Here is a 12207-nt window from a genome sequence, read left to right as displayed (position 1 = left end):
TCAATTTCAGCGTTTCAATGTGTTAAAAAAACACATTAAAAAAAGATCGCACTCTATAATTTGGTATTTTGTAAAAACAGAGTAATAAGATCATGAAATAGAACATCAAGAATGAGTTATCCAGTTCCGCGTGCTGCTACTCCACCGGGAGGCAGTCTAATACTGTACCGCCACACAGGCACAATCAAAGAACAGAACCGAACTTCATCTGCACAACGCCTCAGTAAATTGCTCATCATTTGAGTCATTTCTCATAAAGGATAACCAAAATGTGTCTGTCTGTGAATTATTATTCTCTGTGTTGATGGAGCATTTGAGTTCAAGTACCCGTCGCTTGAAGGGTGGTAAAATTAACTAGCAACTATTGACACTAACGTCAGCATGTCAATGTCTTTTTCCATTCATGTTAGCGTTAAGCTAACAGTCCAGCCGATGCAGTTTGCTCGTTTTAGTTGCACATTGCGTTTTAACTGCATAACGTGTAATTCTCTTTGCCTTTACGTTTAGTATCAATAAAGTTCAGCTGGGATTGGCATGAAGCAGCCTTGAAATCGGTCAGTTGACTCGAGTTTACTGCCGTCACAAATTGGGCGTATGTGGAGTTTGCTTTCACGAGTCAAAACAAAAAAAAAAGTTCTATAGACGTCCTGTATCTCGAAAAACGTGTAAGCTGGGTCGCTCGTATCTCAAAGCACCACTGTAAAGGATGTCCCAGTCGGGCGGTAGCATGATGTTAGCACACTGCTTGTTCGTTCTGCCGCGGAGAGGCCATGTTTGCCACTTTTTACTCTTGAGGAGATCTGACAGCTTGGCCCCCCCCCCCGACTAACTCTTGCATACGACCGCCCCCTGCTCACAGAGCTCTGTGACCGCATGAACATCAGCGGAGACACTTGAGAGCGAAGCTAACGTGTCAACAAGCGGCATGAGGGAGGGCCCCCCGCTAGCTTGCTAGCTTACTAGCTTACTTAAGAAACATCAATGACTTGGACGCCCAAAAATGCCTCCTCGTCACTGTTAGCATCTTCTCATCTTTGTTTTTAAATCGCATTTTCAGAACGGTTTCCACGTGTTTAAATCCGTGTTTTCATTCAAATTCATTCTTCCATCTGGCGTATTTGATCTGTTCTGGCGACAGTTCAGCCGTGCGGGGATCAAAGACGGCGTCTGCGGCGCAAGCCGCGGGTTGACAAAACATAGCAGCGGGAAAACCTCGTTGGACGCCGCGTCGACATTTTTGTGACAACATATTTGGAAGAAGGCGGGATGTCTTTTTCCTTTCTGTCTACGTGTCGACTTCCTGCCGAAAATAAAACAACATGACGCCTCACCACATGCTGACGCGTTTTTTTTTGTGTGTGTGTGTGTGTGTTGAATTCTGTGCTACTGGATGACCAAATAGTCAATATGAGCGGTGTACTATTCATGTAATCATAATACGGTGGAGTCCCGCATTCTCGCGATTCGCCACCTGTGGTGCAAGAGCGTTTGTTAATTCATTTGTTGGCTTGTCCCCGAGTTACCGAGTTTGCCTTAAAAACTTTATCGGGAGCCCAAAACATTGTTCGAAATCCTACTTTGAAACCCAAACCCTGGATCGGATCGGAAAGCAGTGATCGGAAACAGACTTTGTGAGTGTGTGTGTATGCGCCACCTTGTGGTATGTCGGAGGTAGCGCATTTCAGAAACATTACGCTGGAGACGGGGGCGGACTTCTTGGTCGTCATTCTCTGTCCTTCCGGATGTGGAAGTCGGCGAGGGGTCTCGGGTGGTCCCGCGGGGCGGAGAGGGCGCTGAAGCCGGCTCGGCCGGAGCTCCGGGGGATCTCATTGGTTGTTGCCTCGCATCTCACCAGGGGCTGCTCGGCACATATGTGGCGTGCGCCGGATTCGACCCGGCGTCACCCTGACACTGAGTTGGCCCTCAAAAGAAAACATTCATTCAATTTCCGTACCGCTTTGATCCTCACGAGGGTCGCGGGGGGTGCTGGAGCCTATCCCAGCCGTCTCCGGGCAGTAGGTGGGGGACACCCTGAATCGGTTGCCAGCCAATCGCAGGGCACACAGAGACGAACAACCATCCACGCTCACACTCACACCTAGGGACAATTTAGAGTGTTCAATCAGCCTGCCACGCATGTTTTTGGAATGTGGGAGGAAACCGGAGTACCCGGAGAAAACCCACGCACGCCCGGGGAGAACATGCAAACTCCACACAGGGAGGCCGGAGCTGGAATCGAACCTGGTACCTCTGCACTGTGAAGCCCACGTGCTAACCACTGGACTACCGGGCCGCCTACAAAAGAAAACAAACAATCCAAAAAAAAAAATAAAAAAAAATAAAAAGAGTAAGCAAAAATTTCAGTGGCCATTTGTTCATTTGTTCACTGGGACAGCACGGCTCAGTGCTGCCCCCCCCCCCCATCACCATAAATTTTTTTTTTTTTAAATTAAAAAATGTGCTGTTTTTCAAACGTTATGCCCTTCAATCAATTGGCGAGTTGCGATTTTTGCAGACTGGGTGATGCCCGCGCTGGGGGTTAACCCTGCCTTTGCACGCCCCCGCCCGGCATTTAACACTTTAACATGAAGAGTTTACCCGGGAACAGTTTTACATTGTGAAAACTGTTGAAAAAGGATACAAAAAAAAAAAGCATCAAAAAGTTACGCTGCCAGTGAACACAATGATGGCTTCTTCCTACTTGTGATGCCGGACGCGGGCAGGGACGAAGATTGCGTGAAAAAAAAAAACCACAAACCCATTTTGGATTAACAAGTCTCTTCATTGTCAAGGCTTCAAATTGTGCGCACACAAAAAATTGGATTGAAATGCTCAATTGGAGATGTTTTTTTTTTCTTTCTCCAGCTCAAACAATCTAAAAAAGGTTTTCATTGTTGACAAAGTGACACGGTGTTCATTTCAAAAAAAAAATCCTTGACAGAAGCTACCTTTCATACAAAATCTCGCAATCTCCGAGTCGATGGCGGCGATGATTTGCTCGTCCTAAAAATAACCAATTGAGGAGTCATACGTGGCACATTCGTTTTTGATCCCGTTCTTAAGTCCATTGCTTTTATACACGCACTTTTTTATAGAAATTTCTCACAATTTTCTTTTCCTTTGCGATCTCAGTGGCCGCGGTAAATCCGGCATTTTTTCGAGCCCAAACTATGCACCAGGACTGACAAAAAGTCGACGTAAAAGTTCCTAAGCGTGCGTTCATATTTGTAGGACATCTTGTTGCATATTGTGCGCATATGCTGAAATGACACATTTCATCGGATGATGAAGCGGTTTTGCGTGGTGTTATTTCCATCCGCGGCAAACTTCACACGGCTCGAGTCCCGTAATTGGAGCGCGGCGCCGCAACCGAATGCCACTAAATGTCAGCGGCCTATCAATAGACTTTTCATTAGCGCGTCCATCTGAGACCACGACCGCGGCATCACTCCGACGCAAAACGTTCACAGAATCTATCGTGGCCTGACCGCCGTCAGATCCTCGCAACGGCTTCCCGGCACGTGTCTCACACCGCGAAACGATAAAAGTCTGCCGCGGTACGCCGGAAGCGTAAGTCGGCCAAATTTTGCCGAGGATTTTAGGAAGATGGTTATCGTCTGTCATTGTGTCGAAACGATGATCAGCGTGTCAGATGGGGGCCGGATGAAAAATATTCTTTCGTCTGCAATTAAAAAGAGGACAGGTTGTCGGTGATTGATGACAAGATGGAAATGGATGGCTCCTCTGGAAATCAATCAATCAATCAATCAATCAATCAATCAATCAATCAATCAATCAATCAATCAATCAATCAATCAATCAATCAATCAATCAATCAATCAATCAAATCAAGGAAAAATCCTCACCCGTCTGCCTTCTGACGCTCAAACCTGCAAAAGATTTGTGACTGCGATCGATCGAGTCAGAGCATCGATTTGAACGCCACGATAACGCTCGACTTTTACCTGGGGGCCGGCGTTGCCGTGGAAACAGCAGCGCAGCCAAAGCCAGAAAAGACCCCGACTTGTTCAGAGAGCCGCTCCCGCGACACGCATGCCGATAAAGCGGCCAATTCCGCCGCAGTCGACAAAGATTCCATCCGGGAGGATTTCGTCGGAGGGGGGGGGGATTTTTTTTCCAGACGTGTTAAAGCTGTTCGCTCTTGACACTGGACATGACTACGGAAAACAAATCCAAAAATTAATTTAAAAAAAAAAATTATGTATTTTATTTTAAAATTAATTTATTTTAAAATAAATGTTTTAAAATTTATTTTAATTTAAAAAATATATATCTTTTTAAATAAAAAAAATAAATTAAATCAATTTTTAACTCACCAGGAGGAGTGATCAGGAACATCTTTGGAGACAGCCGATGATCAGGCCCAGCTCGTTTATGTTCGGGGGCTCGAAAAAGGGGGGGGGGGGGTCACAAGACCACATTGCCACATGTCAATTTACACCAGAGGGGTTGCCGGTTCTCTATTTTTATGTGTGTGTGTGTGTGAGTGATTCAGATTTCTTTTTTTTTTCCAATCTTGTGAACTCTCAAAAATAGTTTTTGAACGACACGTTTCTGGAAGGTGGCAGCTCGATACTTCACCCCCCCCCACCCCAGCAGCATATGTGCGCAAAACTGCGAGCGTGTACATCAAACTACTTCTCCAACTTAGACTTGAGCTCAACGCTCAGGGAAAAAAAATCGACCTCAAATGACGAGCAACATTTCTCACTCCTCAATTTTTTTGCAAGCGTGTTTGTCTTACAACGTGACGCTCCAAAAACTCTCAGTGGGACCACCTGGAATGTTTTTTTTAATGATTTTGTAAATAAACAGGAAAAAAAAGTTCAATCAACCCTCTCCTTTTTTTTTTAACGAGAACTTTGAAACGGGCATTCATACCGTGGTCACATCCCAGCTGGATGACTTTGGAGAACGCCGATCCTCCATCAAGCGTCTCCAGTTGCTCCAGAATGCCGCCGCTCACCTCTTGACTGGCACTCGTAAGAGGGAGCGCATCACTCCTACTCTGGCATCCCCTCCCTGCCTCATTTTAGCGCTTCTTTTGAAGATCTCATTTGTTTTCAAATCTTCAAAAAAAAAGGTCCTCCTTACCTGCTTCAGGTCGGCAGCCATTTTGAATTCTGGGTCTTTGTTCGACGTGAGAATTTTGCCAAATTCCCTCAAAACGGAAACAAGGCAGGTCAAAATTTTTTTTTTTTTTTTGCGCGTCAAGTCTCAATTTTTTTCCACATCACGTACGCAAAGAGTGCGCGTGGCGGTGAGGATACAACATAGAGACATTTATTTCTTGTTGCAACAGCCAAAGATGCCAGCCCGCACGCTGACGCCGCTCATCCGAACCACTTCCATGGAAATATCAGATGAGAAAACATTCAGAAAATATGCTTCCTTCTCTCCCGCTGTGTCCTTGTCTCCTTTTTTTGTCCTTGGTGACCGTTGGCAACTTGGGAAAAAAAAAAACCCAAAACAAAGCAAAAAAAAAAAAAAGAACAACGGGGCGCTCGTGCGCGCACACTCTCAGGGGAACGCGTACGCACGCGCTCACGCGTAACTGTGATTCTTGGCTGACAAGTCGTCATCGCCGTCGCCCTTCCTGGCGTCGGCCGGCAAAATGGCGCTTGTGACGGGCGTTCGTCGTACAAAACCAAAGGGAAGAGGAAGAAGAAACAAACCAAAAAAAAAAAAAGACGAACATCACTCCTGCCATTCTTCAACTTGGTCACTTTTTGAATTCGATATATTTATATTTTTATATATATATATATTTAGATATATATATACTGTATATATATATTCATATACTCTTTGTACAGTGAAAACCACCATGGAGCAAGGGGCTATTTGGTATCTTTTTTTTGTCGTGTTTCGCAAATAAATGAAGTGATTATTTTTTTCCCCGCCCCTTCTTCTCGGCAGCCATTTTGTGTGCATCCAGAACGGCGCGATGATTTTTTTCTTTTATCCAACGAGAGCGTCTTTTGTCGCCTTTGTTCATTGGTCCGGCTCTCTCAGTAATTGAGTGTGCGTGGCCTTGGAGGCTCCGCCCACGTGAAAGTTGAGGAGACAAACAGTTTCTCTCGCCCGAATGGCCACTGGGGCGGCGCCCTCCTCCTGCCGCCCGCGCGCCGAGGCCCGGAGGTTCTCGCTCGCCTCGCGCAGCAGCAGCAGCCGCGCCGCTTGCCGCTCCCCGTCCTCTCGCCCCCGCGGCCCCGCGGCGCCATCGCCGGCGCCTTCCTGGCGGGGCGCGGCGGCGTTTGATGACATCATTGCGGTTTGCATACAGGAAACCTCGTCGTCGTGGCGACCCCGCACGGACGGGACCATGGGGACGGAGGCCGAGCGGCGGGTGGGGGGGCCGCCGTCAGCTTGCGAGCGCGTGTTGAGGGCAAATTGCATATTGACCGGGTCTTCGGGTCTGGGCTCGGGCCGGCGAGGCTCCTCCTGATGGATGCAACTTGACGGGGAACAAGAAAAGAAAGGCACCATCAGCACCAAGTTGTGACGAGCGAGGATTGAGCGACTCGGACCGAGAAGCGACAAACAAGATCAAATTCGTGGCATGAGGGTTGAGCGTCGGGTGGCCATGTTTTTAGCTCTGGGGGTCATGTGACAGGAAGTGAGTTCAGCTTTGCCTTCCTGCGATTGGCACTTTCTGCATCTCGTTTGCCCGCCTTTTTCCGCCAATCGCGAAACGGGGCCGCTGATAAGGGGGGGGGGGACGATGCGGGCGAGGGCAAGGCTAATTCCCGAGATAACGTTGGCCGACAAATCCCGTCTGATGCCGGCGAACGCAATCAGATGGAAAGCGCCTGTGAAGTTGGCACGCGCCGGAGCGGGACGGGCGAGGAGAGGCGCCACGCGGACGGCGCCGCGTCCAGACGGAGAGGCGCCCGGGTCGAGTACACCCCCGCCGCCCTTATCGCTCAACAAGCTCAATACACACACACACACACACACACACACACACACACACAGCCAAACGCAGTTGCAGACCGACAACTAGATCCTCACCCAGGCTCACAAAAAGACACGCACGGAGTCGACAAAAAAAAAAATCGATACTTGATTGATCCCTAAGAAGGAAATCCAAGGTGTCCGCTAGCTAAACGGCTAGCCGTAGCCCATTTAGCAACGTCAACAATCAAATAACGCGAAGGATCAAAGAGCCGCGGCGTGACTCAACAAAGCTCCTCCCCTTTCACCTCAACACGGGCGTTTAAAAGGTAACTAAGGCGGAGGTGCGCTTTGGGAGCGCCTCCTCACCTGCGTGGCGCTTCAACCTCCCTCTCGGTAAGCTCCGCCTCTCGGAGGTGATGATAGGACGGATGGAAAGCCTTGGGGCGTCCTCTGGGAACGCTGGCGGCCGACCAGTTAACACTCCTCTGCTCCGTGCTGAGCCACAAAAATGCAACAATGCATATTTTTTGTCCATGTGTGTGTGTGTGTGTGTGTGTGTGTGTGTGTGTGTGTGCGTACTTACGTGAGCTTCTGAGTGCTTCTGGACGGCGGCTCACACATGTCACTGTGACGACATGCAGGAGGACGTTTGCAATACTGCTGTGAGAAAACAGGAATAATAAACAAGAAGGAGGAGACTCGGATGTTAAAGATCTTCATCATCATCATCATCATCATCATCATCATGCAGAGCCTGAAGAAGAAGATCAAGAGAACCCAAACAAGAAGTTGGAAGAGGGAGAGGATGAACAGCAAAAATAGGAATGACGATGATGACGATGACGAGGAGGAGGAGGAAGGAGGAAGGAGGACCTGCTGCATTCTGATGTCGGCTTTGCCATTTCTGGTCTTGGAGTCCAGGACGCTGTTGACGTTTGTGGTGTAGTTTTTCACACTTCGACTTTCCTTCAGGTGAGCTTGAAGCTTCTCTCGCCGCCGCCTACACACACACACACACACACAAAATATCAACCAAACAAATCAATTCATTGACATCCAGGACACGCACACACACACACGCACACACACACACAGCCAGCCAGGCATAGGCCCACACAGGAGTACATGCACAGGTACAATATAAGATGGCGACGCTTCATCCCGTTGACTGACTTGTTTCGGCAGTAGAGAACGACACAGAGCACTCCCAGGAGGCCGATTGCCATAGCGATGGACGTGATGGACAGCAGCTGTCTCTGGTACACTTCTTTGCTCTCTGCACATGAAAAAATACAAACAAACAACCAACCAACCCCCCCCAAAAAACAAAACAGGGACACACACAGACAAGCACAAAAAAAGACAACAACAATCATACATTACAACATTTTTATAGGAAAATAACACAACCGAGTGCCACGTAACAGTCGAGACTATTCCGTGCGCAAATGTGGACATACACAACATGTGCGTGTACTCAAGTTCCACAAAATCCAAATCTTAATTTTGTGGAAATTGAGGGAGGTGGGAGCGTGGATTTGAAGGAACGCAAGGTAATCCGTGAGTCGACAGCGAGCGACTGGTGATGCAAGAGTGCGCTTAGGGGGACGAGGTAAATGAAACAAGTGGACCTAAGGTGGACCCCTGCGGGACACCCAGACTTGCGATTCACAAAATGGATGAATTGTTAGCGATCAGCAAGCTATGATGTCAATCTGGAGTTTGTTTTGTAGCTTGCTGGAACGCTCATCAGCTACAGCACATTGGGCAGGAGTCACTGTACGGTTATAATTTATGAATAATAATATAATTATAATGAATGAAGGGATCACGTTATTGAAGATTTACATATATTTTCTCAGATGAATCTTTTTATTCATGAGATGAAAGGATAAAAAAAGAAGAAACTGATTTTAATTCCGTTCATTTCATGACAATTAAAGAAACACTCAAATTTATGGGTTAAGTATTTGGATTTCATAATAAAATGAGAAGTCTGAAAAAAAAATACCGTCTGTAAATGAGTTTATTCATATGGTTCAGTAATAGCAAATATCAAAAAGTACCGAATGTGAAGAATGATAATGAATTCAGTAATAATGAATGACTCCATTTACAGGTCTACCTTTTTTAATTGAATCTTTTCAATCAGGCAATTAACCAAGTATCAATGCGATAAAAGAATGAAAAAAAAACACAGTTTAATTTAAATTCAAATCATTTAAAACCAATTCAACGGAAACACTCACACACACACACACACACCACAATGCGATGGCAGTTCCGCCCGCCCACCTCCTCCCTGTTGTGGCCGTTTCCATGGCGACCGCAGCCCATTCACATTGGATGGAAAATAACGGACTCAAACAGGCGCGCGCACACAAACACACACGCCCGCCCAAGAGGTGATCTTACCCATGAACTCGATGCCCAGGTGGTCTGCGGGTACGCACGAAAAGGAGAAAGGAGAAAGCAAGCGAGGGGGAAGAAGGGATGAGAGAGAGAGACACAGCATGTTAGCATCAGCATTTAGCATTAGCAGTACTCATTTGCTGTTGTTGAATGACAACAATCTTTTTCTGACGTCTCAAGACCACTTGTCTCGAGCAGGATCAATGTTCTTGATTGTGAACGTTTTTGTCCCCAACAGTTCCCGAAATTATTTATTCTCCCCCCCCCCAAAAAAAAAATATTTTGGTTTGGATTGGTAGTTTGGATTTTGGTTTTATTGTGAAGGTCTGTCATTGCCAACACAGTTGGCCTGTCTCTTTTATTGTGAAAGTGTCCTTTCTGTTGTTTTGTGACTGAATACAGTTGCTTGCTGGAAACACATTTTATTTTTACACGCTTCATTCCTCGCAACGTTTGTGGCGCAGATCGAAACCGTTTTATTTTGAAAGACATGGTGCTTTTGTTTTGCGAGTGAAGACAATTAGGTGCTGGAAGCCAGGTGTTTTATTTTGAAAGTCTCGTTTTGAGCAGAACGTAGTATTCTGTTTAGAAAGTCTTTCCTACAAAGACTTTTTTTTTCCTCTCGCAAAATCGCAGATTCAAAACAAAGTACTTTTATTTTGAAAGTGCCAGAAGACTAAATGCTTCTATTTCCAGTATTTATTTTGAGGTCTCGTGGCAACAAAGACATTGTCAAGCAAATGTCATTCCTCTCCCAACACAAGCAGTCAACAACGTGTCCGTTTTTCGGCCCAATGCCGCTCTTTCATCTTGCGTCCCGACACGTTCATTTCGCCGGCGTCCGGCCGACCTTGACGGACGACCGCGTTGATCTCGGCGGGTTACAAACTCAATTTCCAAGTCGGCTATTCCGTAAAGCCGCCGGCGCCGAAGATGGCGGAGCATCCGTCAGGAAGGGACAAGATGGATGCCGCGCGGACGCCCTGTGCTCAAGATGGACGCCGCCGCTGGGGGGACGGTCCGTACATACGCCTCCTTAAATAACCAGCGATACTTCCGCCAAGGTCAAATAATTAAACGTGAAGGAAAAGTAGCGAGAAGGAAGCGTCGAGTTTTTTTTTGTCAAGCGCTTCTCTTCTCGATGTTCTTGTGTTTGTTTCTGTTTGTGCCACAGGCGGCTCGTCGAATTCCTCTTCCCTTCTTTTCCCCTTTGCACTTCTTCTTTGCTTGCCTCTCTTCTTGTCGCTCGTCATTAATTGCAACGCCGTCTTCGAGTCGCTCTCGCCTTTGAGTGCGTTCTTCTTCGACTTCTTTTCCCTTTCTTGTGTGCCGTGTGTGCGTCTCTCTCTCTCTCTCTCTCTCGTGAGAAGAGACAAAAAAAAAAGGGTGGCTGACAGCTGGAGCGCGAACAATCGTTCACGGGCTCTCAACGTGCGAAGTCGGCGAGATGCAAATGAAAAAGGAGCTTAAAAACAAAACGCATTTTCAAAGCAAGTCTTTATCCATCGTCACCCCCCCCCCCCCGCGAGGTCACGGCGGAGTCATTACAAATCACAGGAAAGTGCTTTCGGGCAGCCTTCGTGTTCGTGTTTAGCGGTCCGATTATCCAACAAATCTTTGGATCCACTCCAGGAGAAACATTTGGTGTGTTTTTGGTGCATTTTTTTTTGGGGGGGGGGGGGGGGGGGGGCTTCCTTGAGTGCAGTCTTCATACGTGGCCAAAATGAGCAAGATGTTCTTCACTCATGGAGGACCGGATGCTTTCAAAGCACACACGCTCATCTTGACAGCTGGCGTTGGCGCATTTGGAAACATCTTTCCAGAGCCAAGGCGATTGTGCTTAGCAGCGAAGAATGAGTGGACAATTTTTGCGTCTATTCCTTTTGATTAGCGGGAAAGCTTCACCAAAAAAAAAAAAAAAAGCAGACAAGATGAGCTTTTTTTTGTCAACATGACAAGCAGAACATTGACTATCAGGCAAATATTTGGGGACTTTTTGCGACACATCAAACTATCAAGCCCAAAATCGAGCCTGAGAGAGACATTTTGATGGCAAAATCATCGTTTTTTTTTCACACATACCCGAAAAAATAAAACACACGACGAGTCGTCGGGCTTCTGGGAACAAAGTTTGCGCTTTGGACGAACGACACGCTTGTTTGAAGGCTCGGAATTCACGCAACTTGGATGCTAGTTTCAGCCATTAGCGACCGACGCTAACTTTTCAACGCTCGAACCATTCTTTCTGCCTCGTGTATTTTTCTGGGAAACGTAAACGTCTGCCGAGTCAGCAGTTAGGGCGTCATCGGCTCTCTTTGCAACTGCTCGGCCTTGTCCTCCCTCCCTCCAAATTACCCCCCCCCCCCCCGACCCCGCCCTCCAATTACTGCTATTCCGAGACTGATGAACTGTTCTCGCACCTGATGGCATGTTGCTACATGTTAGCTGGACAGGAAGTGCAGGCGGGGACGGTATTGGGGTAGGAGGGGAGTGGGTGGGGTGGGGGGGGGGGTGTTAGGGGCAGATAAAGATGCATATTAGGAGGTTACTAGGTGGAAAACTGACACGAGGGGATACTGCACTGCAAAAAGTGGGCTTAAAAAAAACAAAAGGAAACAAATAAAATGAGAATCGTGTCGCTTCATTTCATCAAAATAGAACAGGACAATTGGTAGCTCTTATTTATTATGTCAATAACTAAATAAGAATTAAGAAATGTAGCGACATCAAATTCATGACAATTTTCAATACATTTTGTTCTAATGTTGTTAAGACCGGTACAATATATGCATGCGAGGTGCAGGTATCGTTTTTGACCACTTGGGGGCCGTCGTCCGCACACTAGAAACGATTACATGACTGCGAATGCGAATG

The 12207-nt window shown here is 47.0% G+C and overlaps 1 protein-coding gene across 2 annotated transcripts in view; it reads right to left on the bottom strand.

The window, feature by feature from the left end:
* Positions 1 to 5923: 5923 nt before the first annotated feature.
* The window catches only part of LOC127610293 (pro-neuregulin-3, membrane-bound isoform-like), a 94546-nt gene continuing 88262 nt past the window's right edge, over positions 5924 to 12207 (bottom strand). Inside the window, exons 4-9 of one of the 2 annotated variants that reach the window (XM_052080249.1) lie at positions 9337 to 9360; positions 8095 to 8197; positions 7795 to 7921; positions 7505 to 7581; positions 7288 to 7416; positions 5924 to 6478 (exon numbers count right to left, since the gene is read on the bottom strand). In XM_052080249.1, coding sequence (XP_051936209.1) covers positions 6016 to 6478; positions 7288 to 7416; positions 7505 to 7581; positions 7795 to 7921; positions 8095 to 8197; positions 9337 to 9360 — 923 coding nt within the window. In that variant the 3' untranslated portion in view covers positions 5924 to 6015. The remainder of the gene's footprint in view (positions 6479 to 7287; positions 7417 to 7504; positions 7582 to 7794; positions 7922 to 8094; positions 8198 to 9336; positions 9361 to 12207) is intronic. The other variant, XM_052080250.1, reaches the window with a different exon arrangement.

The sequence above is a fragment of the Hippocampus zosterae genome, chromosome 11 (genome assembly GCF_025434085.1).
Source record: "Hippocampus zosterae strain Florida chromosome 11, ASM2543408v3, whole genome shotgun sequence".
Lineage (NCBI taxonomy): Eukaryota > Metazoa > Chordata > Actinopteri > Syngnathiformes > Syngnathidae > Hippocampus > Hippocampus zosterae.
The sequence above is the reverse complement of the archived record's forward strand: the minus strand, read 5'-3'. Positions and strand labels throughout refer to the sequence as shown.